Source organism: Erpetoichthys calabaricus, chromosome 4, assembly GCF_900747795.2.
Source record: "Erpetoichthys calabaricus chromosome 4, fErpCal1.3, whole genome shotgun sequence".
NCBI lineage: Eukaryota > Metazoa > Chordata > Cladistia > Polypteriformes > Polypteridae > Erpetoichthys > Erpetoichthys calabaricus.
Genome location: NC_041397.2, coordinates 236465454 through 236491241, shown reverse-complemented (window position 1 = coordinate 236491241; position 25788 = coordinate 236465454). Strand labels below are relative to the sequence as shown.

At 38.0% G+C, this 25788-nt stretch overlaps 2 protein-coding genes across 2 annotated transcripts in view; both read right to left on the bottom strand.

The window, feature by feature from the left end:
* Positions 1-3843, bottom strand: part of si:ch211-137i24.12 (Immunoglobulin superfamily member) — a 31845-nt gene extending 28002 nt beyond the window's left edge. Inside the window, exon 1 of the mRNA XM_028801316.2 lies at positions 3740-3843. Coding sequence (XP_028657149.2) covers positions 3740-3806 — 67 coding nt within the window. The 5' untranslated portion in view covers positions 3807-3843. The remainder of the gene's footprint in view (positions 1-3739) is intronic.
* A 13226-nt stretch (positions 3844-17069) lies between these two features.
* atp6v1ab (ATPase H+ transporting V1 subunit Ab) overlaps positions 17070-25788 on the bottom strand; it is a 55242-nt gene continuing 46523 nt past the window's right edge. Inside the window, exon 15 of the mRNA XM_028800464.2 lies at positions 17070-17781. Coding sequence (XP_028656297.1) covers positions 17689-17781 — 93 coding nt within the window. The 3' untranslated portion in view covers positions 17070-17688. The remainder of the gene's footprint in view (positions 17782-25788) is intronic.

Sequence of the window (25788 nt, the reverse complement as noted above, 5' to 3'; positions counted from 1 at the left end):
CACTGCTTTGCTAGATTTTGATCGGCAGGGCAGTGCTCTGTTAGCTTTCCCTGAGCTTAAATTCTATAACGTAGCTACAAAAATACTTACCTCCACTTGAAGGAAAGCTGACACCCCTTTTATTACTTCACATAAAAATGGACAGGAAGACCCCTCACGGGTCATGACATCTTGCTTGAACCCAGAGTTTGACTTCTCCAGTTAACCAGCGACTTTTATGGCTGGGCTTACTCTAGCATTTTGGTAATTGGGCTTGTAAGGATCTGCTACAATATCTTGTGCATACAACATACTGATATTGTTCGGACACTATATAACTTGTGGTCTCAAGATATTAGTTATACCCATAAAATCTTATTTGCACAAGACACCACTTTTTAGGACTTCAGGAGCTCAATGCAAGATTACTTAAGACAGCGTTTCTCAACCTTTAAGTATTTACGACCCGAGTTTTCATAACACTTTTAATCGCACCCCCCTAACATTTTTTTGAAAGGAGCCCACTAATACCAATTTGTTCTTTTTAAATTAATGATATATCATAGATGCATATTTTATTATACCTACTTAACTTTTATTGACATTTATCTAACTCTATATTTATTTTTCTAGTATCAGAATGTAGTTTAAGTTAATTTGTTTTGGTTTCAATAGATGTGTTTTTCATATTTTCAATTCTCGTTTTCTTTTTTTCACATCTTCGTGCCCCCCTTTTTGTTACTTCGCGCCCCCCTTGGGGGGCCCACCCCACAATTTGAGGACCACTGACTTAAGAAGAGGAAAAAAAATGCTTACTTCAACATGCTTCTTTAAATTTGAAGGCAAATTCTTGAAAGCAGAGATTTTTTAGGTGCCATTTTCAAAGCTGACGACACATTTGATTGGTTTCTTTTATAAATGTATAATAGTTTGGTCTGTGTAACAAGTAAAGAAAGTAAAAGTAGCCATAAATTTACTTGAGTAAAGTACAAACAGCTGATTAATGTACTTACTGTAAGTGAAGTAACGGAGTACTTGTGCTTCATTATTTTACACCTCTGCTTACCAAAGTGTCCAAGCTTCTTGTCGAACTAAGCTGATGAATCTCCTCATCTCAGCAGGTTTACAGTTAGGTCCATAAATATTTGGACAGAGACAACTTTTTTCTAATTTTGGTTCTGTACATTACCACAATGAATTTTAAATGAAACAACTTAGATGCAGTTGAAGTGCAGACTTTCAGCTTTAATTCAGTGGGGTGAACAAAACGATTGCATAAAAATGTGAGGCAACTAAAGCATTTTTTTAACACAATCCCTTCATTTCAGGGGCTCAAAAGTAATTGGACAATTGACTCAAAGGCTATTTCATGGGCAGGTGTGGGCAAGTCCGTCGTTATGTCATTATCAATTAAGCAGATAAAAGGCCTGGAGTTGATTTGAGGTGTGGTGCTTGCATGTGGAAGATTTTGCTGTGAACAGACAACATACGGTCAAAGGAGCTCTCCATGCAGGTGAAAGAAGCCATCCTTAAGCTGCGAAAAAACCCATCTGAGAAATTGCTACAATATTATGAGTGGCAAAATCTACAGTTTGGTACATCCTGAGAAAGAAAGTAAGCACTGGTGAACTCAGCAACGCAAAAAGACCTGGACGTCCACGGAAGACAACAGTGGTGGATGATCGCGGAATCATTTCCATGGTGAAGAGAAACCCCTTCACAACAGCCAACCAAGTGAACAAAACTCTCCAGGGGGTAGGCGTATCGATATCCAAGTCTACCATAAAGAGAAGACTGCATGAAAGTAAATACAGAGGGTGCACTGCAAGGTGCAAGCCACTCATAAGCCTCAAGAATAGAAAAGCTAGATTGGACTTTGCTAAAGAACATCTAAAAATGCCAGCACAGTTCTGGAAAAACATTCTTTGGACAGATGAAACCAAGATCAACCTCTACCAGAATGATGGCAAGAAAAAAGTATGGAGAAGGCGTGGAACAGCTCATTATCCAAAGCATACCACATCATCTGTAAAACACGGTGGAGGCAGTGTGATGGCTTGGGCGTGCATGGCTGCCAGTGGCACTGGGACACTAGTGTTTATTGATGATGTGACACAGGACAGAAGCAGCCGAATGAATTCTGAGGTGTTCAGAGACATACTGTCTGCTGAAATCCAGCTAAATGCAGTCAAATTGATTGGGCGGCGTTTCATGATACAGATGGACAATGACCCAAAACATACAGCCAAAGCAACCCAGGAGTTTATTAAAGCAAAGAAGTGGAACATTCTTGAATGACCAAGTCCGTCACCTGATCTTAACCCAACTGAGTATGCATTTCACTTGTTGAAGACTAAACTTCAGACAGAAAGGCCCACAAACAAACAGCAACTGAAAGCCACTGCAGTAAAGGCCTGGCAGAGCATTAAAAAGGAGGAAACCCAGCATCTGGTGATGTCCATGAGTTCAAGACTTCAGGCTGTCATTGCCAGCAAAGGGTTTTCAACCAAGTATTAGAAATGAACATTTTATTTCCAGTTATTTAATTTGTCCAATTACTTTTGAGCCCCTGAAATGAAGGGATTGTGTTAAAAAAAATGCTTTAGTTGCCTCACATTTTTATGAAATCGTTTTGTTCACCCCACTGAATTAAGGCTGAAAGTCTGCACTTCAACTGAATCTGAGTTGTTTCATTTAAAATTTATTGTGGTAATGTACAGAACCAAAATTAGAAAACAGTTGTCTCTGTCCAAATATTTATGGACCTAACTGTATATCATTTAAAACCATCACACAGACCCGGAGACAGAGTGAATAGTTTAGAAAGAAAAGAAACAAAAGATGTAGACAACTATGTGCCCAGGCTCCGCTCTTGACCTGTCTTGGCACACAGAAGCAGGCCAGGGAAAGGCTGGGCTATAAATATCACTATGCCAGGTGGCACCCTGAAACAGAACACTGAACAGCTTAAAGTAGCTGGCTGCGCATCACAGTGTATAAAAATACAACCTCGTACTGAGCCTTCTTTGTTTAGTGCACGTAAGTCATAAAAATAAAAAGTAAATATTCTGTGTTTGCTCTCCATACCTAACCAAGTCCTCTTCATGGAGTGTTCCGAAACTGGCATCATTTGATACAAGCAACTTATCAGAATGGCACAAAACAGAACAGGTAGACCGTTGTCTATCCTACCATCCTTCAAAACAAAGTCTATTACAAGAATGTATTCAGTTACATACATACGATAATTTGCAGGAGTTAATTGTGAGTGGAATTCCAGTCCATTGCAAGCCACACTCATTCATAATGGTCCAGTTCAGAGACACCAAAACTAAATGACCCAAAGACAACTCACAGAGACATGCAGAGTCCACACAAATGGTTAAAACTCAAACTGAGGTATTTGGAGCTGTGAGGCAGACAGAGCACTCTGCTGCTTGGATCGACCAGCAGCTCACCTAAATCTCCCTCATGAATAAATGTGATGTCTTCATGGTGAAATTAAATCTTAATAATCCATTTCATTCTCGCTTGATTTCATTGCAAAGCATGACAGGCAGGAGCCAGAGAATAAATAGCACTGGTCAATAACATTAGTTTTGTTACTGAGTCACATCCATACGATCACATTCATCTGTGTTCTATTTTAATTCACACCTCTACATCTCTTAAAGTGCCTTTCTCTCGATCAGCCTATTCATGTCCTTCTCTTTGGCTGTACATGCAGACGTCAAGAGTGCTGAAATGAACTCAGACTTACCCAGAAAAGCTGCAAATGACAGCCACATACAAGTCGAGCAACAGATCCTGTGAAAAGAAAGGCTCATGATTACAACTGAATGTGCACAGAACTGTGGCACTGGGCTGGAGAGACACTTGTGAAAAGTAGCCAATGGTCCCGCAGGGGGTGTCATGAGGGGGGAGTGGAATATTAAAAAAAAAAAAAAAAAAAAGTGAACATGTCCAGTGGGAAGCAGAGCCAGGAATCTTCTTGAGAGAAATGCAAGATATCAATGTTACTGGATGGTGGGCAGATACTTGAGATTGTGAGGTTTGTGCTTTTAATTCTAGGTATTCATTTTAACTCAAATAACAGGTGCACACCTCTGATTTCCAATAAATAATCCTGAGTATTAAAATATCAATTTAAAGTATATCCTTCAATGTTAACCAAACATTTCACCATCACATCCTGTATACAATGGGTTCAGAAGCTATTCACTTTCTGTACAATTTACTGTGTTGTAAATTAAATTTTAAATAAATAAATTTGACTTTTTTGCTCATCAATCTACACTCAGTGACAAAGTGATTTTCAGAAGCTTTTGCAAATGTATTAAAAATCAAAAACTGAAATCTCTCATTCATCAAAGTATTCAGACCTTCTGTTCAGTACTTTGTGGATGTTACAGCTTTGAGTCTTCTTGGGTAGGTCTCTACACACTTTGCCCACCTAGATTTGGGCAGTTTATCCCATTCTCTCCAACTCTGTTATACTGGATAGGAAGTGTCTGTAAACTGCCATCTTCAGGACTCTCCAAAGATGTCATATGGGCGTTATATCTGGGCTTTGGCTGGGCCACTGAAGGGTTGTCATAGACTTGTTCTTAAGCCACTCCAGTATTGTCTTTGCTGTAAATTTCAGGTTTATTTTGTTTTGATAGGTGAACTATTGTCCCAGTTTGACGTTGTGTTCATTCTGGATCAGGTTTTCTTCAAGGACCTCTCAGTATTTGGCTGCATTCATCCTTTCTTCAATCTCTTTGTCTCTGCCGCTGAGAAACACCCCATATTAAGATGCCACCGCTACCATGCTTCACCGCAAGGGTGGTATTAGGCAGATAATGAACAGTGCCTGTTCTATGCCATACACAGTGCTTGGAGGTCTGCCTAAACAATTACATTTTTGTCTCATCAGACCAGAGTGCCTAACCCTATTTTCTCATGCTCTCAGAGTCCATTAAATAACATTGTATGCCTTTTACTCAATGATGGCGTATGTCTAGACATTCTATAATAAATACCTGATTGTTGGAGTGCTGCTGAGATGGTCAATAGACAGATTCACTGATCTCAGCGAAGGACTTCTGAAGCTTTTTAAATTGACCAAGGTCCTTCCCTGACCAAGGTCCTTCTTACTCAGTTACTTAGTTTGGCCAGACATTGACAACCAATGCTAGGAAGATCTCAGATGGTTCTAAACTTTTTCCATTTCATAATTATTGAGGCCACTGTGCCCTTGGGAACACTCAAAGCTTTAGAAATGGGGTTTATACCCAGGCCTTGATCCAAGCATCGCCACAATGTTATCACAGAGGTCTAAGGCGAGTTCTTGAACTTCACAACATGCTTTTTGTCCTGTCATGCAGTGTGAATTATAGGATCTTATATACACAGATGTGTGTGTTTTTATAAACGACATCTAATCAATTCAGTTTGCCACAGGTGGGCTCCAATCAAGTTCTAGACACATCTCAAGTATAATTAAAGCAAGCGGGATGCAGCCGACTACAATTTGGAGTGCCGCAGCAAAGGATCTGAATACTTAAATGAATTAAGAGATTTGTTTTTGGTTTAAATAAAATTGTAAACCTTCCTGAATTTATGTGTTCACTTTGTCATAATAGGTTATTGAGTGTAGATTGATAGGAAAAAAATGGGAAATTTACCCTTTTAAAATTAAATCTACAACACAATAATGTGTGCAGAAAATGAAGGACGTCTGAATACACTGTAACTCAGTCTAACTACTGTTCCTTCAAGTAAAGGCCCTGTGTGATTAATCTAATTATTATTATGTAATGATACTTCATTGCTTCTTCAACAACATACTTTATGTCCTTCAACATCTGCAGTAAGATGCTGCAGATGTTCTACCAGACAGTTGTGGTGAGCGCCCTCTTCTACGCAGTGGTGTGCTGGAGAGGCAGCATAAAGAAGTGAGACGCCTCACGCCTGGACAAACTGGTGAGGAAGGAAGGCTCTATTGAAGGCATGGAGCTGGACAGTTTGACATCCGTGGCAGAGCGACGGGCACTGAGCAGGCTCCTGTCAATTATGGAGAATCCACTAAACAGTATCATCTCCAGACAGAGGAGCAGCTTCAGCAACAGACTGCTGTCACTGTCCTGCTCCACTGACAGACGGAGGAGATTGTTTCTCCCCCACACTATGCGACTCTTCAATTCCACCCGGGGGGTAAACGTTAACATTATACAAAGATATTGTCTGTCTGTATACCTGCATTGTTATCACTCTTTAATTTAATATTGTCTTTATCACTATGCTGCTGCTGGAGTATGTGAATTTCCCCTTGGGATTAATAAAGTATCTATCTATTGTGTATTATAAGACACTTCCATTAATTTCTATTTGAATTAAAGACCTTTCCTATTTAGAGACTAGCTGTGCTTCCTGTCTAAGATGGGTTGAACTCAAAGTAATCAATGTAGACTTCAGCATTGACATTTGTGGTGCACTATCTATTGTAATGTACTTTGTAATGCATACAATAATAAAACACATTGTATTTACCACTCCAACAGATGGTGCATCACAAAAATTTGTAATCATAAAATGAATTGCATTATTCATTCCAACAGATGGCACATCACAAACATTTGTAATCGCAAAATGCATTGCCTGCGGTGGGCTGGCGCCCTGCCCGGGGTTTGTTTCCTGCCTTGCGCCCAGCGTTGGCTGGGATTAGCTCCAGCAGACCCCTGTGACCCTGTAGTTAGGATATAGCAAGTTGGAAAATGGATGGATGGATGTTTCATTCCAACAAATAGCACATTATAAACATTTGTAGTAATAAAATGCTTTGCATTTTTCATTCCAACAGATGGTTCATCAAAAACATCTGCATTAATAAAATGTCTATCATTTTTTAATCAGCTTAGTCTTGAAAAGGGTTGTGGGCAGTGCTGGGGCCCATCACAGCAACCATAGGTCACGAAACAGGAACAAACCTTGGACATTGTGCCAGTCTATTGCAGGGCAAACACACACCCCAACCACACACTAGGGTCAAATGTAGTATCACCCATCCACTTAACCTGCATGTCTTTGGAGTGTGGGAGGAATCCCACACAGACACAGGGAGAACATGTAAACTCCCCGCAGGGATAAGTTGGGATGTGAACCCTGGTCTTCTTACTGCAATGCAGCTGCTCATATTAATTAAATATGTTGTATTTTTCATACAAGCGAATGTCACATCACAAACATTTGTAGTAATACAATGCATTACTACAAATGTTTATGATGCACCATCTGTTGGAATGAAAACTGTAATGCATATATCTCTGTTACCTGCCATTCGGTACAGGATTCATACAAGCAGTGTTATTGTTTGTGATGTGCCATTTGTTGGAATGACAGATACACAGACACTTTTTCTTTATTAAGGTGGATGCTTGGGGGAACACGGTATGCTTAGCTTTCAAAACTTGTAACCATCAATTCTCACAGCCACAGTTCATTCACAGAACATTTCTTAACGCTCGACAGTGTTACAAATTGGTCTGCAATCTAATACTGTCATTTTTGCTCACTGATTTTTCTGTGTACTAAACTAATATTCCCCTTTTCAGTTTTAAAACGTTTGCATAAAACGTGAAAAGCATGTGCTGTCGTAATGTCTACTAGTCAGTCCACATGAAACAGCTCTGATAGATTTTGTTGAAATCTGCTATACTTATTCTGCACTTATTCATCATGGGTATTATCAATGCTAGGAATTATTAGGGAAAAGATTTGAATATCACATGGTAAGAAAATGAGTTTTAGGGAATAGTCAACATGGGTTCAGATGGGGAAGGTCATGTTTTACTAACATGCTGGAATTCTATGAAGAAGCAACAAAAGGATACAATCAGGGAGATATACATTATTTATCTTTATTTTCAGAAAGCATTTGATAAGGTCCCATATAAGAGGTTGGGTGTTAAACTAAAAGAGGTGGGGGTTCAGGGTGTTGTGGGTAGATGGGTGCAGAATTGGTTAAAACACATGAGGCAGAGAGTGATGCTGCAAAGAACCCCATCAGAATTGGGTGATGTTAAGAGTGCTGTCCCACAGAGGTCAATGTGTGGGTTCCTGCTATTTTTAATATACATAAATGATTTGGATAGGAATATAAATAACAAGCTGGTTAAGTTTGCAGATGATACTAAAGAAGGTGGAAGGCATAAAATTAAAATACAATTGAATCATTACAGAGGGACCAGGGCCCTAATGCATAACGTCATACGTAGAATTCACACTAAAACATGGCGTAAGGACAAAAGCAGAAATGTGCGTACACACAAAAAAATCCAGATGCATAAATCTGTGCGAACGCCAACTTCCACATTCTTCCGCTCCATAAATCCTGGTCAGCGTGAAAAGTAACGCATGTGCACGCGCCTGCTGCCACTCCCCAACTCCTCCCAGAATTATGCCTCTTTGAATATGTAAATCAATATAAATAGCCCTTAAGCTCAGCATTCTGTGAAAAGGCAATGGCAAAAGCACGGGGGAAAATAGAAGAATTTCAGCGAATACCAAGTGGAGGCAAGGAAAAACGTACTATTTGTTGGTTTAAACAGTGGTATAAACAACAAAAGGAAGTTGATCGAGTGACAGAGTGTCGGAGAAACTCGAAAGCTCAAGTTCACAAAGTCGCACAGTGCCCGAAATAAAAAAGAAGTTGTCAGATATTAAAGTCGCCATGAAAAGGCGAGTCATAGCCCACTGTCTGAGTGTCATATGAAAGCTTGTTAGGGTACAGAGAAAAAAAAATAGGGACACGGTGGGAAAAAAGCTCAAAATGTCAACTTTAATCTCGAAATTTCCACTTTAATCATGTAGTTTATTTTGTCATTAAAGTAATAATAATAATATAATTCATTACATTTATATAGCGCTTTTCTCAGTACTCAAAGCACTATCCACACAGGGAGGAACCGGAAAGCGAACCCACAATCTTCCACAGTCTCCTTACTGCAAAGCAGCAGCACTACCACTGCGCCACCTGTGAGGTATAAATATTAAAGCAGAACATCATAAACTTCATCTTTAAATCATTTAATTTACTAGTTTCTCAAATACCATCGTAACTAAAGTAGCACGTTAAATGCTTTGTTTTGTATTTGTTCTTCTATGTACTCTATGTGTGTGAGTCACAACGTGCTTTTTAAACAGGCTTTCTCTTCCTCTGACAGGACACAGAATACATTACATTCGTGAAATTACAGCTCTCTGAATAATTAAAATACTGAGATGTATACTTGATATAATTTTCATGATGATAGGAATTAAAGAATGTTATTAAACATGGGAACATGGTGGCGCAGTGATAGTGATGAGCTGGCGCCCTGTCCAGAGATTGTTCCTGCCTCCACAAGATGCTTGCTGCGCCATGCGCGACCTTCAATGAAATATTTTATTGCAGCAGTTCTGTCTCTTTCAAACATACTAACCCCTAATTCCTGTCCATCCTTTTCTTTCTCCAAGGAACCAATCGCCACACAATCAGCTCTGTAATAGATGTTAAGCCATCTATAATCTTAGAACACCAATTCTTCAAAACGTTTAAGGAACATTGAAATATCTTCGTATTACATGTTTAATTATTTTATCCATCTATCCTTCCAGTGTTGCGCCAGCCCCAGCAAGAATACAGCACAAGGCAGGAACAATCCCTGAACTAGCTAGTGCTGTGACACCATGTCCTCAAATGTTTAATTATTAACAACTAGCAAAATACCCGCGCTTTGCAGCGGCGAAGTACTGCCTTAAAATTGTTATTAAGAAGAAAAGTAAACATTTTTAAACTGAGGGAAAACATACAAATAATTATTTGTTAAGGATCTCTTTGTATACCACGTTGTCAGTTCAGCCCTCCAGTTGTAATATGACCAAGCTGTGCGCTGAGCTTGCTCTTGAGCATGTAACGTACAGTTGGCCATGTGAAAAGCAATCTTGCCTCAAATCAATGCCCACCTTTTGTAGGGTTTGTACCCGAGACTTAATTGTCATTGCAAACTAGAGCCTTACTTGAAATTGGAGGCGTTTGAATTGAATTTGGAGATCAGAGGGTATAACGGAGATGCGAGGAATAAAAACTCTCTCCCCTGAGCCACTGCCAGTAAAAATAGTTGCCTCAATTAGGTTCTTTTGCAGACACGTGACCTGAAGTCTGTGCCGTTCCAAAGTTTCGGTGGCTGTATGCAAATCCACAATCGGCTTTTTTGAGCCAAACCTGTTGTTTTCTTATGAGACACTTTTTATTATTGGGATCGTACCTAGAAACAGAAGCTCTATTAACTTGTGGATTTGCGTGCGAATATTTAGCGGCAGCGTCTCTATTAACATGTGGATTTGCCTGCGAGTATTTAGTGACAGCGTGTCTAGTAACTTGTCGATTTTTCTGCGAGTATTTGGCGGCAGCGTCATGAAGTTGTTTCCGTCTAGCTGCATCAGAAAATGTACCACGACGTCTGACACGCCTCCTTTTTACTGTTTTCTCACAGCTTGGATTGCTGCCATCATAATCGGTTTGAGTTTCATGGTTTGTTTCAATTACGTTAGTATTTGCAGGACTTGTGTTGAAGTAACATTCGGCATTTGTCAAGCGTTGTAAGCATACAACCGGTTTCATTGATAACTTCGCATCCAGCTTTTGAGAGTTGAAACATTCATAAACATCAAAGTGTCCACTACTGAAATCGTCACCTGTGAATCTAAGATGTTTAAGAGGCATTGGCGGTTCTCCAAACGTGTAAAATAGGCAGGCAGCCAACTATGTGGGAAGCGTGGGGATGGGGGACGCAATATAGGCAGGCAGCCAACTACGTGGGAGGCCGGGGACGCAACCCTGCCTCACACGGCGACCGAGCTGCAGGCTATGGACGTATATATGTACGTAAGTAGGATTCAGTTATAACGGTTAAGCATAGAATTTCAAAATGAAACCTGCTTAACTTTTGTAAGTAAGCTGTAAGGAAGGAGCCAGCCAAATTTCAGCATTCTACCTACACAGGAAGTTGGAGAATTAGTGATGAGTGAGTCAGTGAGTGAGGGCTTTGCCTTTTATTAGTATATAGATTATTTAAATTATGTTAAAATTTTATCTGTATAATGTAACAAACATATTTTGCTGCATTTCATCTTAAAAATGATATTGTCATCATATGTAAATACACGCTTTATAAAGTGGCTCAGGTTGTGCAATATTAGAACTGTATTGCAAGTTTACAGTCAGGTAATTGTACTTTTAAGTACAAAACAGTTCTACAAGGAGCACTTGATGGACTGATTGGGTGCGTTTATAGTTCTTGGGATGAAACTGTTTCTGAACTGCGAGGTCCGTACAGGAAAGGCTCTGAAGCGTTTGCCGTTTTAGAGCAGTGTGCATGGCTGAGGCAGTGTGTGCTTGATGCTGTATACCGATAATTCTCTTTCCGATCAGCTGCTGTAGAGCTGTAATTCCACACTCAGATACAGTGGGATAAATAGTCTGAGTGGTGCACTGAGAGGAACAACGCTAAAACAGCTATGGTATTTAGAATAGTTTGGTCATTCCGTGGACCAATATATTGTTACAGGTTAATTACAATCAGATGCCTTAAACTAATAAGCAATATGCGGTTAATTTCAGTGTTATTTGATAAAGCCGCGTCAGGGATGTGGATCTAAAAAAGAAAGGGAAACCACACTGGAACAAAAGCACTGCTTTGATGCTGGGTGCCACCAGTTTGCAAAAGCGAGCGGAGAACTTGCGTACGCCAAGGAGTTAGCTAGTGTGAAAATGTGCGTGGCTCTACATCGCAATTTGAGTGTGGAAACGGGAGTACGCAACATTTTTGTGCGTACGCACCGTTTATACATGAGGCCCCAGGACAGAAGATAAGCTTGGGCACATAAAATTTAATGCAAGTAAAAGTAAAGTGTTACATGTAGGAAGTAGAAATGTTAGATTTGAACACACAATGGGTGTTCTGAACTTTGAAAAGTAGCCCTTATGACAGGGGTAGGCAACGTCGGTCCTGGTGAGCCGCAGTATGTGCAGGTTTTTGTTCCAACCCAGTTCCTTAACGAGAACTCAATTATTGCTGATGAGGCACATATTGCTTAAGTGACATTTTGATGCTTCATTGTAGTGGTCTCGCTTGTTAAGGTTCTCCAACCTTAATTGCTTATTTCAATCTTAAACTGCTGCATTCAGTGTTTTAATTGCTCCTTATTAGCAATAAGATGTAAAAGACAAAGCAGCCAGCAGTTCTCCAGCTAGCTTTTTTCCAATTACATCTGTGCATGTTCATCATGCACTGTTTGATTTAATAAAACACTTAATAGAAAAATGTGACAGACTGAAAATGATCTGTTTTAGGCTTCATATCATTTGGATGATCTCCTTGGAAAGGAAAAAAATCTACGATATAAGAGCCTTACATTGCACAGACTAACAAGCCATAAAATTAAATAAGGTCTGAGATTGGCAATGATTGGTTTCTAATTAAGCAATTGGGTTGGAATGAAAACCTGTAGCCACTGCGGCTCACCAGGACCGACGTTGCCTACCCCTGCCTTATGAGAAGACTGGTCATAGTCCTTATCAATCTACAGACGGTGTTCAGAAGCCATTAAGGCTAACAGACTGTTATACAACACATTGTGCAGATTGCAAATCCAAAGAGGTTTTACTCAAGTTTTTATAACACACTGGCGAGGACTTATCTGGAATACTGCATACAGTTTTGGGCTCCAGGCTACAAAAATGATCTAGCAGTTCTAGAAAAAGTCCAGAGAAGAGCAACTAGGCTCATTCCAGGACTATAGGGGAAGAGTTATGTAGAAAGATTAAAAGAGCTCTGCCTTTAGAGTTGCAGCAAAAGTTGACTAAAGAGGAGACATGACTTAAGTGTTTTCAGTTATAAAGGGAATTAGTACATTTGATGCCACTTATTATTTTAAAAATTAGTTTCACAAGAAAATGGCGACATAGCTGGAAACTTTTAGAGGGTAAATATCATACAGAAACATTCTGTGCAGTCTCAGTTATGGATTATTTTACTTTCCTTTATCATTTGTCTGATTTGATGGCTAAACAGAACCCTAGTACAAGGCAGTGAAGCATGAGTTTATTGGTGAACGCACCCTCACATCAGTGATTTGCGTAAACTCAGTTTTCTTGCTATTTCAAGTCATAACAGGTTAGTTAAATTATCGTCACAACTAGAAATGCAAGCAAGAACATCAGAAAGTCACTTCGCTTATGTGGAAATGAACCGAATAGAAAAGGAGTCCACCAACTCTGTGAGCCATCATGAATACCATAAACATGCGTGTATTCAATATTTACACTCAGAAATCAACCTAATGGCTGTTTTAAATGTTTCTAAGACAAACAGTTGTTCACCATCCATCCATTTATTATCCAACCTGCTATATCCTAACTACAGGGTCAGGGGTTCTGCTGAAGCCAATCCCAGCCAACACAGGGCACAAGGCAGGAAACAAACCCTGGGCAGGGCGCCAGCCCACCGCAGACAGTTTTTCTCCTTAAGCACAAATTAGCAAGAGCACATCAATGCAATGTTTACATTATTTAAGTTGGGAGTCGCGCTTTTGTAAATACTTTCACCTAACACAAGCCTATTTACGTTGAGTTTTTAACTACATGACATAAATTATTTTTAAAAACTGTCACACACGTATTTGGGAAGCACTCAAAGGGTTTGAATCAGGGTGTTGAGACACCATTCCAGGGATTGGCGCGGAGCACATACAGACGAAAAAAACAACTAAACACCTCATTTCCACTAGACTTCACTTTTGGCCCCTTCTGATGGGGTCACACGACTTCCTGCCCTTCAACACACTCTTCCTGTTCCCCCTTATAAAACCATTCAATCTACTCTCTGAAACTGTCCAGAACTGACCAAAGAGCAGTCTCTTAAGATTGCTCTATTTTAACACACGGGGTGGGTCCCCAAAACTTTATCTCATTTTTTGGGATTCATTTACAAAACATATTTTAAGTCCTGTTAATATTAGTTTTGAGTAAATAGATGTGTGTAAAACTTGATTTGCAGTGAAACTCATTGATTTGCTTTTCAAAAAACAAAAATAAATAAATCAGGTTTCACTTTTACAAAAGAAGAAAGACCTTCAGTATCTGTCTGGAAGAGTTTACCTGAATTATTTCTGTAAACGTCTGGCTATCATTTAGTATTTAAATAGCGGTGATCAGTGTAATTCGCCAAAGTGTATTTGGCAGCAAATATGCTCTGCTTGCTGATGACCTCGTTGGCTGAATATTTTCTCAGAAGTTTGCCATTCAGCCAGCTTTGGCAGTCATTTTTTGCCCCCAAGTGCCCCACGATTGTTTGCAAGGCCAGCATGACATTACAAAGCTTCAGCAGCCATGTACAGAACTTTGACACATGCTTACTATAAGATCATTGCTGTTGTGGCCATCACTGGGTTGAAGCCATACACTGGAAAACAATGGAACAAGCCAGTGTCCAAGAATGCAACTCTGTGAGTGCAATCATCTATATTTTAATTACTTATTGCCAGTCCATGGCCATTTGTTGTATTTTGTTTGTGGCATTTGTTTTCCGTCTTCATCTTTTGTTGTTTGGCATGGTAGTACAGTGGTTAGCACTGGTGCCTTATAGCTCAGATTACATATTTGGTCACTATAATTGGTCTAGCATAGTTGGCAGACACTTCCTTAGCCCTCAGGGACACTTAAAAGACCATTGCACTAGTCCACTCAAAACTAGTCCAGTTCCTCCTTCCCCATTGACTTCAATGCATTTCGCAGAGCTTGGTGAAGTTCATGAACATTTTTGTGATTTTGCCAAACTAGTGAACTGCATATGGTTCACTTATCACTGTAACTAAATAAACATCACTAGCAAGAAAATGGAGAAAAAAAAAAAAAGGAAAACAAACACTGGGAGTGTGGTCCTCCCCAACTAAGATAAGGTGGTGGCAGGCAGAGGTTTGGCTTGTATTTAGTGTGTCTTCATGTAGAAAACATGCAGCATCTTACGTTTTTAAAAATGGTCTGCACTCCTCTGTGGTGATGTGAACAACAGATATAATTAAAACTGATTATACTGGTGTGGTATGAATAACATGCTTTACGCAGTTGCGTAAACACAGAAGTATGAATGAAGCTTTAGGGAAGCGATATTTCTTGTTTTTTCAACCCCTGAAAAAAACCTTTTGAACACCTAAAACCTCTTTAGTGGGTTTCACATTTCACAATTTCAAAAGCAATTTTAATGCCAGTTTCGTGAAACCATATGCAGATTGAAACTTCCCCATTTCGTTCATCACTACTTTACATTCTATGATCACTGGTATTTTCAGATCTGACTCATTCCTACAAAAACATTTCTATAAACAAATAAGTGAAATCCGTCTTTGATGAAGTGAATGAGTCCATAATAAATGTTCCTGCTTTCAAAACAGCTTGGAGTCAACTAAAGATAGAAAAATGGATAAGTTACAAATGAAAGCCTGCCTTCTACATCTTTCTCAAGGAGAAACAAAACTGATGGAAAGCAGGAACACATAAAGAGACCACTTTGAAGGAAAACTCACAGTTTAGTGCACTCTTTCACAGTTAACGGTGTTAGTATATCAGGATGGGTGTTTCATAGCATAATTAGGGGTACAAACTCAACATGACCCAATATCTGAAAAAGTGTATTTTGACACTTACACTACCGAACTCATTTTCTGTGTCCAGAATAAGTGTTGTTAATATTTGGTAAAGCCATGCTGTCAGTTGATATGCTGTGGCATGGAGTCACAGAAGTGTTAACAGGTGTCCTGTGGGACATGCAACTGTTCAAATGCTGCTTTGGGGTTTTAATGTTTTAGAGAGGGTATGAAGTAGGCATAATATCAATTATCTATAAAATGACTTAATATTCTTTGTACATGTGCGGTTTCTATTGAAATCCATTGTTCTTCCTCTTGATCAACAAATTTAGATTTTTCCAATGGGTGAAAAACATTGAAAAAGAAAATATGACAAAAGCAGTTTTGTCAGAAGAACGGACTTTTGGTTCATTGCTTCAGTGTATGTAAAAACACCCAAAAATAGCAGAGGCTAAAATGGTACGAGGTGCCACCAGAAAACATTAAAAAATGTCCCACATAAATAACTGACAGATCTAATGATGCAACATACTTGCAGGAAGATACTAGGGCTGATAGTACATATGAATTCATAGAAATGGCATCAGTGTATGGTCAAAAATTAATCAGACCTGCACAAAAGACATGCCAATGGCTGATAGAATTCGCTTAACCTGTCATTGTACAGATCCTAAAATAAAATCAAATCTGGTGGCACCTCATACCACTATAGCCCTCTGTTTTGGCAGTTTACATATCAAAAATATTTGTTATATCATACCAAAGTACTAATCAGGTGGGTCATCTTCATCTTTTGCCACACCATGATTGGCTGCTGCCTGTATGTTTACCCTTGTGTCACAGATGGTGCAACATCTCTCTAATTGGCAAAAGTGTTGATGCAGGTGCTGTGATGGCCTGCCACCTGGTCTTTTGGTCTTCGTTTAGTGTTATCTGGATCTCCCTGAAAGGCACAAAAGCATTCCTGCAATGGTTATCAGCAGCTACATTCCAGTGTCACACATGCAAGCAAATAGGATGGAAGCATTTCACAAAAGTAAAATCTACACTTTACAACTAATGAAGAAGGAAAAATAAAACAATAATGCAGATTTGAAACAAAGAAGAAGCTTACATATTTTTTTACACTTTATTCTTTGGAACTTGAACAAATGTACACATTTACCACAGAAAGGACATGAAAACGTGCACATCCTGTGCAATGCATTCAGACACATCAAATACAATTAAATGGGAAAAAAAAAACATTGTCTCACTAGACGCAGGTTTCCGAGAGCTGCCTGCAATAAATACACAAATGTTGCATCCCTTGTCTGAAAAACAAAACTCAGTTTTGTTTTTAGGAACAATAATAAATACATCCCAATGTGTGAGAATCAAAAGCATTGAGAGTAATAAGATGATGATTTAAAAAAAAAAAAAAAAAAAAACTAAAAGTCAAATCACCACCATGTCAAACTGGAAGGTAGAGTGCAGGTCCATGATTCAGCCTGGTCTGCTTTTCTGGACATTTCAGTAAAGCAGTGTGTGCAGATGAGTCTGGGTGTGTCTTTGCTGGGTGTCTGACTTGGTCCCCGACTTGGCTTCCACAATGAATTGTCACACCTCAGACAAATCTTCTGAATAAAAGTACACTGATAGAGGATAACAAATTAAAGCATGTTACAAGCTTGATGTCAGAAAATGCCTGTTTCCAAGAACTATTTTACTTGGTGAAGAAATTGGCTTCACAGGTTCAATCCATACTAAAGCAGCCAAAATGGCCCTTGACCTCAATGAGCCCTGCTATATCAGTTGAAAGAAAACTGGCAATGCATGGGTTTCAAAAGCATTTCAAGTTCAGACATCAAGCTTGACCAAAAATATATATATAAAAAAAAGAAAAAACATACAACATAATCTTTCACAAAACAGGAATGTAGAACTGGCTTAAGAGCTATAGAGGGGAAAAAACACAACTACAATAACTGAGCACAATTGCGTGTGTTGGGAAAGAGCTGGGAACGGGACACTAGAAGCATCTGATGTTGGAGGACTTTTCTAATCTTCCAGGCTGCGGAAAGCATTCTGCATGTCTTCAAGTAGTTGAGCATAGTCAGCTTTAATTTTAGCTTCTCCGTCTTTCACTGGGTCCTGAAAAGAAGAGACAACACTTACAAACAACAGGACTGGAAAATGCATCTCACCAACCCTTTTTCAGTATTTTCTGCATTCTCATCTACGTACGTGATAATTCTAGACATCGCATTCAAATAATTCATGTTTTAGAACATGGGTGTCCATCTCAATGCTGGCAGGCAGGATTCCAGACCTTAGACCTGGTCCACTTCATCAATTATTAAAATGTTTCATATATGGCCAGCAGTGACTGTTGGATTTCAAAGGGACCCCTCTCCCTTTAACATGTATTTCATATAAAGATTATATCCAAAATATAATTTAGCCAGTTTACATTTATACCTGCATTAAAATGTGTCTCCAGTGTCCACTCACATTTATTTGTGCAATACTGCGTGTGCTGCAGCTACTAACCTTGAATTAGAATGGAAACTGGCAGCTTATAATGATCTAACAATAAAAAGTGAAAACAAAGTGACATGCCAGTCTGCCATAAAGTGTTTTTGTATGATGCTAAAGCTGTGACAGTCTTATGAATGGGATTGGTAGCTTAACTTCACCCACTTCACCTCACTTAAAGGCACACAGGTGTCAAGGCTAGCCATCTTTCCAGAGCTTATCCAAGTGCTGCCACCGCCCTACACAACTTTTTTGTCTTTTCCACTTACTTGATTGTTGGATGTGGATAGAAAGTATGTTTGCATTTCCATTTTTATTAAATGTGAACGCTATCTGTTTTATGACTTACTCCAAATGTTGTCTGTATGATCCATCTCCAGCACGTTTACACCATTTTATGTGATCAGGTGCCATATGATGATGCTGCATGTTAATACATACGTAGATGGATGTGTTTTGCTTTAGCTACAAATTTTACATGTGTCCAGTCTGCCACTCTCACTTCGCCTTAACCACTGACAGAACTTTTTCTATCAGTAACGATTTCGGCCCTGTGGCTACTGGTGACTTCCCTAACCCACTGTAATACCCAAAAAAGGAAAGTTACTAGATAGGGAGGACAGTTTAAAAAATGGTGCAAGGAAGAATATTAGATGTGATTAGCAGAAACATGCTTGTGTGTCTCACTTATAAAGAAAATATTTCGGTAGTTGTTTATTGATATAATCCAGCCCACATTGGGCATATATATATTTTTGAACCTTTTGAAATAAAATTGAGTTTGAGAACCCTCCTCTAAATGATAATAATAATACATTTTATTTATATAGCGCCTTTCCCATGCTCAAGGCACTTACAGAATATAAGAAAGAACAGCAGGGTATACAGTATATAGCTTTGTACAAACCAGATAAATAAATAAAGAAGATTACGACAGTGAATTCAGAGAAAAAGCCTAACAGACAACATAACTGATGGTCTCGCACACACACATACAGGTTACATGAGCATCTTGACAGAGAGGTAAACTGAGAGAAGGGTAATAAAGTCAAGTAGAGCTAAAAGCCTTCCTGAACAGATGAGTTTTGAGTTGTTTTTTAAAAGAATTCATGGAGTCAGCTGACCTGATTAATTTTGGTAGGTCATTCCAGAGTCTGGGGGCAATATAGCTGAAGGCCCTGTCACCCATGGAGTGTAGATTAGTGTGGGGCACAACAAGATTGCCAGAATCAGAGGACCTGGGCGGGCGGGCAGGCACATAGTGATGGAGAAGGTCACTGATGTAGTTTGGCAAGAGGTTATTTAAGGCTTTGTAGGTTATTAGTAGGATTTTATATTTGATTCTATAAGACACAGGGAGCCAGTGAAGACGGAGCAGGATGGGTGTGATGTGCTCGCTGCTGCTGGTTCGAGTAAGGACTCTTGCAGCTGAGTTTTGAATAAGCTGGAGCTGTAATATACGATTTTAAAGGGGCTCCTGCCAGTAGGGAATATAATAATGCTAATATATTTAATATAAGAGGCAGTGAGATTTGAGAAAAGCCAAGAGCACATATTCTGAATGTGATAAAAGAGTGACAGGCTTCAGCATTTAAACCTTAGTACTTCCCACTTCCAATTTCAGACAAAGTTCTCCAAAATATGTAGGAAGCAGGCTGTGAAGGTAGCCACTTGGTATAAACAGTTCAAGGTCCCTATCATTTCAATATGAAATTTATTTACAAACTGAATCCACTTTAGATTCATAATATATTTATATATACCACTGGCACTGTTCAAGAATAGGAGCCCCTATTTCAATCCATGTCTTTTTTTTTTCCATTTCTAAACATTGCCTCCCATCAACTGAAAAGAACACTGATGCCGAAACTTCGAAAAAATTTAAATATACACACAGAACATTCTCATATTTACATACCTATTTGTTCATATACTTTAACTTGCTTAATCAGATTTAGGACGACAGATCTAGAGCCTATCCTGGCAGCAGTACTCAACCCTGGTCAGGACACTATCTATCAAAGAATACTTACTCACACAGAAACAGTGTAGACTAAACCTCATATGCACATCGATATAGGATGAAAAACAACATATTCAAAACAAAACTTCATGCATATATAGTGACTGAGAATGTACAAACTCCACACATGCAGCTTCCAGGCACAGGATAAATAGTAGGATGCTCATTCTACTACTGCAGCACATTACCACTGTGTGTTAAATTGGCAAATATAGAAAAATACTGATTAGAGAAACCGTTCAATTCATATAATTATGGGAGTCCTGCTGGGAAATGAACACTATAAAAATAGAGCAGGAGACCAACTATTATTAAAAATAATATTAAATAAAGAATAATGATAACTAGAACTTATCTAGCTCTCTCTTTTAATGGATAGGCTTTATTGATTGCTACACAACATAATGCTCTATGGTTGTGCTTTTATTGCCTTCTACTTAACAGGTTCTAAATATATTATTTTTAATAACAGCTGGTTTACCGAACCATTTTAGAAGAAAATCACTGCTCTTTGTATTTGCTAATGTTTTCTACCTTGTACTTTTACTTTTATTTCTTTCTGAAGTTTATTGTAATTACTGCAAAAGCTGTAAAAAATTCTACTTGCTTTCACTAGATGTGACAGTATTTATACACTTTACTGAAAAACATTTCCTTTATTTTCACATTGATATTTAGTAAAAAAATAAGTAATTGTGCTGCTATGTCAGAGAAAACCATGTTTTTAAAAGAAAACATTGTTTTTCCTTTGAGCCACAGATTACATTTCCCTGTGAACCTTAAGAAGATTAAATAAATAATTAGAAAAGATTTCAGGGCTCTGAAATAAAAATATCACAGAGCACAACATTTCAGCGCAGAATTTGATATTTATTAAAGTTAGAAAACTGGTCAAGAAATTAAATACTTGTGCAAGGTACTCTATCATCAATATCATCAATGCAGAGGATAATATACTAATAATTAAAAGCAATGTAATTTATTAATGTATGCATTTTGTTATGCAGGTATGCCTTCTTCCCATGGATAATTAACATAAAAATTCATTGCTTCTACACTACCATAGATGGTGAATCACTAGTAACAGCACAACTGAGGACATTCAAGGATAAAATAGAAAAGAGTTTGAATTAGTTTTGTTTTTCAAAATGTTAAAGGGAAGATGGAGTGATTTATAGGTATTGTTAGATGAAAATCAAGTACACCGACTGTCTAAAAACTAGGACCGTCTCTTCCTATTCACAAGCTAACTGGTGCAATTCAAGTCTGAAGTTTCAGCTTTGTGCTATAGGTTTTCTTTTTCGTGATGTCTACATGTAAGCATGAAAACTGTATACTAGTAACTGCTTATACTATGTATCCTATCTGAATGAAGTCTTGTCTCTGTGACTTGTAAATCTTTTTCAGAAATTCAACAACGCTCCACCAGCAAATGAAAAAAGTTTAAAGGAATACTCCACTCATAACTTCTAATTTTTTTTATGTTACTTACTCCATGCAGTTTGTAATGATGGCTGAGAAAAAAAAATTAATCTCATGTTTCATGGAAAACAAGGACAACAAACTTTTTGATATCATGGGCATCTATGGAGAACTTGGGTAGATGTCCTCATGACTATCAAAGAACAAACGCAAAGTTTCTGTTCCTTTATCGGAACTGTGTAAGACCCTACATTAAAAGCAACACTGTCATTTCATCTGTTGTAACAAATGCTACACTGCTAGCTAAACAGTTCCATTTACATCTGAGACTAAGCACATCTGATTGTGCTCTCAAAGTTGCACAAATCTGTTTCTTAAGCAACTTGTAAAGGAATAAAACTATGTGCGTCTTATGTGCTGGCTTTTTTCCCCCTACTAATAAGCATGTTTTCCCCAATCACACTTGACGCATTAGTATTAGGGTGAACGAGAGCTTGTGGTAACGGTATTGGCATCGGACAAGTCACCACCTAGATAATGTTACATACATTGGCATGAGTCTCCGGAAGGCAGGCCTATAGAAGCCTCTCAAGTTTGTGGTGTTCTTTCCTGTGAACTTCATTCTACATGGCTTACACTGGTCTTTATTTTCGTCAGCATTGTAATTAAAGTTAGTCAATATGTCTGACAACCTTTTTCACCTGAGAATCATGTTGGTCCACCTAGCAGAGTGGAGTGGAATGGAGCAGGATTCTGGCTGACATGATGATTTCCTGATGGCACCCAAACTAGTGTTATCCAATTACAAGCGTGTATACAAGTTTTTTTTTTTTAATTGCACCACTGCATTCATGATTGTTATTTGTTGACAAAAAGTTTCACATTGCTCATTGTCCAGTTGTCTGTTTGTAACATTTTTGTTTTGTTTATTTTTCGTCAACTAGGATTTAAAAACATTTGTCTAGCTTTCATCATTAACGGTACATTTTTATTTAGTTTTTGTTACATATAAACAACATAAAGTTGTTGAAGACTATTTTTCGTCTTCAGTGCACACAGAGGAAATATGTTTACATAGTAACAAGCTTTTGAACTGAAGACAGGACTCTTAAACCAGAACTATGTTCTCTCTAAACTGTGTGGGTGCATGGCCATGCACAATTTTTCTGGTTGCCTTGCAGCACTTTTGAACTGCCGTGCAGGTGCACACTCACTCTCCCACGCAGCACTTTGGAATTTCTGCTCAGCCACAATTCCCAAATCTCCTTGGTTCATAGCTCATGTGTTGCTGATTCACAACGCTTGACACTTCACAGGGGAGTTTGTCATTCATGTGCTAGTGATTCACACTGGTCGGTACTCCATTGGGAGATCCATGAAGTGCTTTGCCACACAAGACTGTAAGCACCAGTTCATATGTTATTACTATCCAATCACCAGAAAGAAAAATTCAAAAGCTTGATAAATCTATTAATTTTCGCTGACAATCTTATTATTGCATGGGTGTAGACATGCATGATAGTGATTATTTTCCCCTCATTATAAAAGCAGGCCTGCATTGTGAATTTCCCCTTGGGATTAATAAAGTATCTATCTATCTATCTATCTATCTATCTATCTATCTATCTATCTATCTATCTATCTATCTATCTATCTATCTATCTATCTATCTATCTATCTATCTATCTATCTATCTATCTATCTATCTATCTATCTATCTATCTATCTATCTATCTATCTATCTAATTGTAAGATCATCAGTTCTTGTGCTATTTTTTTGGAATTGCCTAACTGCATCTTTACAGGTTTGTTTTTCATTTTTATGTAGACCTTTTTCCATCTCTGCCACCCTGGGCAGATCTGAAAAGTGGATTAAGCGCACAGACAAAATAATTAGTTGTCAACTGTGGCACAACTCTCTTTTTGGCTCTGTTTGTTAAAGGGTTCTTGTTGGAGTGTAGGTGTCTAGGTTAAGTTTTTTTTTGTGATGAAAACAGAAGAAAGCTCCAGAGATGTGAATTATGGGTTCAATTTCCTGATAATGGTGTAAACTGAAAAGGAAAATAATACTGGATGGTGTGGCATTGATCAAGATTCAGCAGCTATACCTCCCATTTCTGTTTAGACACTAACTGCTGATATTAAACACTGCACTGCCACCTACAGCATCCTTTTCAAACTCTGTGGAACTACAGCTGGAGCTGCTTTGGAGTCAGAACTTAGGAGTGAAAATAACTATTATATATACATGCGCAAACACATACATGCATAAACACACAGAATGGATATAGTTTGCTAAACAAATAAACATAAAAGTATTAAAAAACCCTGATGATTTACAGCAAAAGACTAACATTTCCAATTAGTCCTTATCACAATTTTAATATTAATTACTATTTTATATAAGTTTCTGATTACCTTTTATCCCGTTTGCCCCATGGGTAGAAGGATGATGGGAGTATTGAAATGAGTAGTTTTTGTACTTGTGCACTTCAATAACATAGGAAGGATTTAAGTGAACAGAGAATGAATTGTATAGGATGGAATAAATGAATGGCATATTTAAATGACATTGATTAATAGATTTTCCTGTTGAACAACATTTGCAATTCCTTAATGGAGGTTAAGCCCTATGTATATGGAAAAAAAAGTTTTTCCCACTCTAAATAATTAATATTTTGTTTTTATATATTTCTCAGCCTTCAAGAATAAGAAATCTTTGTTTTCTTTCTGAAGTAAATTCACATCTCCTGATCAGTATGGTGACAGTGGGAAATGTGAGGGTGTTGGTTTTGGCAAAAAAGGCATGTGGCTGGTTTGGAAAAATGAACAGTGGATAACAATTTGCAGAATTTTAAATATTATCTCCAAATGGAGAACATCTGGAACTGTGGAGAATCTTCCCAAGATAAGCCAGCCTGTCAAAATTAATTCAAGGACACAGCAACAACTCATTCAAGAAATCACAAGATGTCTCAGAAGAACATCCATAGAATTGCAGGCTTCTCTACCTTCAGGTAAGGGTTCATGACTCCATCATAAGAATGAGACTGAGTTAAAATGGAATTCATGGGAGATTAACAAGATGGAAACCTTCACCATCCAAAAGGAACATCAGTGCTCCACTTTCATTAACAAAGAAACACCTAGATAATACCCAAACTTTTTGGAAATATGTTCTAAAGACAGGCAAGTGAAAAGTAGAATTTTTTCGAAGACACAAGTCCCGCTATCCCAGGTATAAACATATGACATTTGACAGTAAGAACATCATACCTACAATAAAAAATGTAGTTTGTAATAGTTTTGGGATGCTTTGTTGCTTCAGAAGCTGTAAAACATGTCACTATCAAAGGAATTATGAATTTTGCATCATTACAGAATATATTCTTAATGAGAATGTCCTATCATCTGTCTGTAACCAGAAGCTGAAGAGCAACTGGATTATGTAGCAGGGTAATGACTTAATATACAAAAGTAACTATACAACTGAATGGCTCAAGAGAAATAAAATTGAAGTTTTGGAGTGACCAAGTCCTGACTTGAACCTTGTGGAGAGGTTGTCGCAGGAGCTAAAATGAGCAGTTCATGCTCACAAACCTACCAATGTGTCTGAATTAAAGCAGTCCTACAAAGAAGACTGGGGGAAATTCCTCAGTAGTGATGTGAAAGACTGACATTAAGTGTTTAATTGCAATTTATGCTGCCACTGGTAAGCACATACTGAAATTATGGAGACAATTACTTTTTCACATGGATTATAGGGGAGGATTATAGGGTTTTTTTTTCTTGTATCCAATGGTTTAAAAAACAGTATTGTATGTTCTCTTTCTATAACACTGCATTTTGTATAAAGGTCTGAGACCATTCATTATGTAAAATACACAAAAACAGAAAATATTAGGAAAGGAGCAGATATATTTTCAAAGTACTGCACATGAAAATCATAACTATTTTACCAATTATAATTTGCAATTAGTAATTTATAATTTTTCTTTTTCATTTTTTTGTGACACTTCTGAAATTCTTACACATGAAATGCAGCGGTTCAATTTATCAAAGTCTTAAATATTTTAAGTAATTCTTACTAAGATGCTTTATTAAAAAAACAGAATGATCACCTAATCAGATATGGAAACAGGAATTGGGAATTTATTTTTAACAAGGTGAAATTCTAA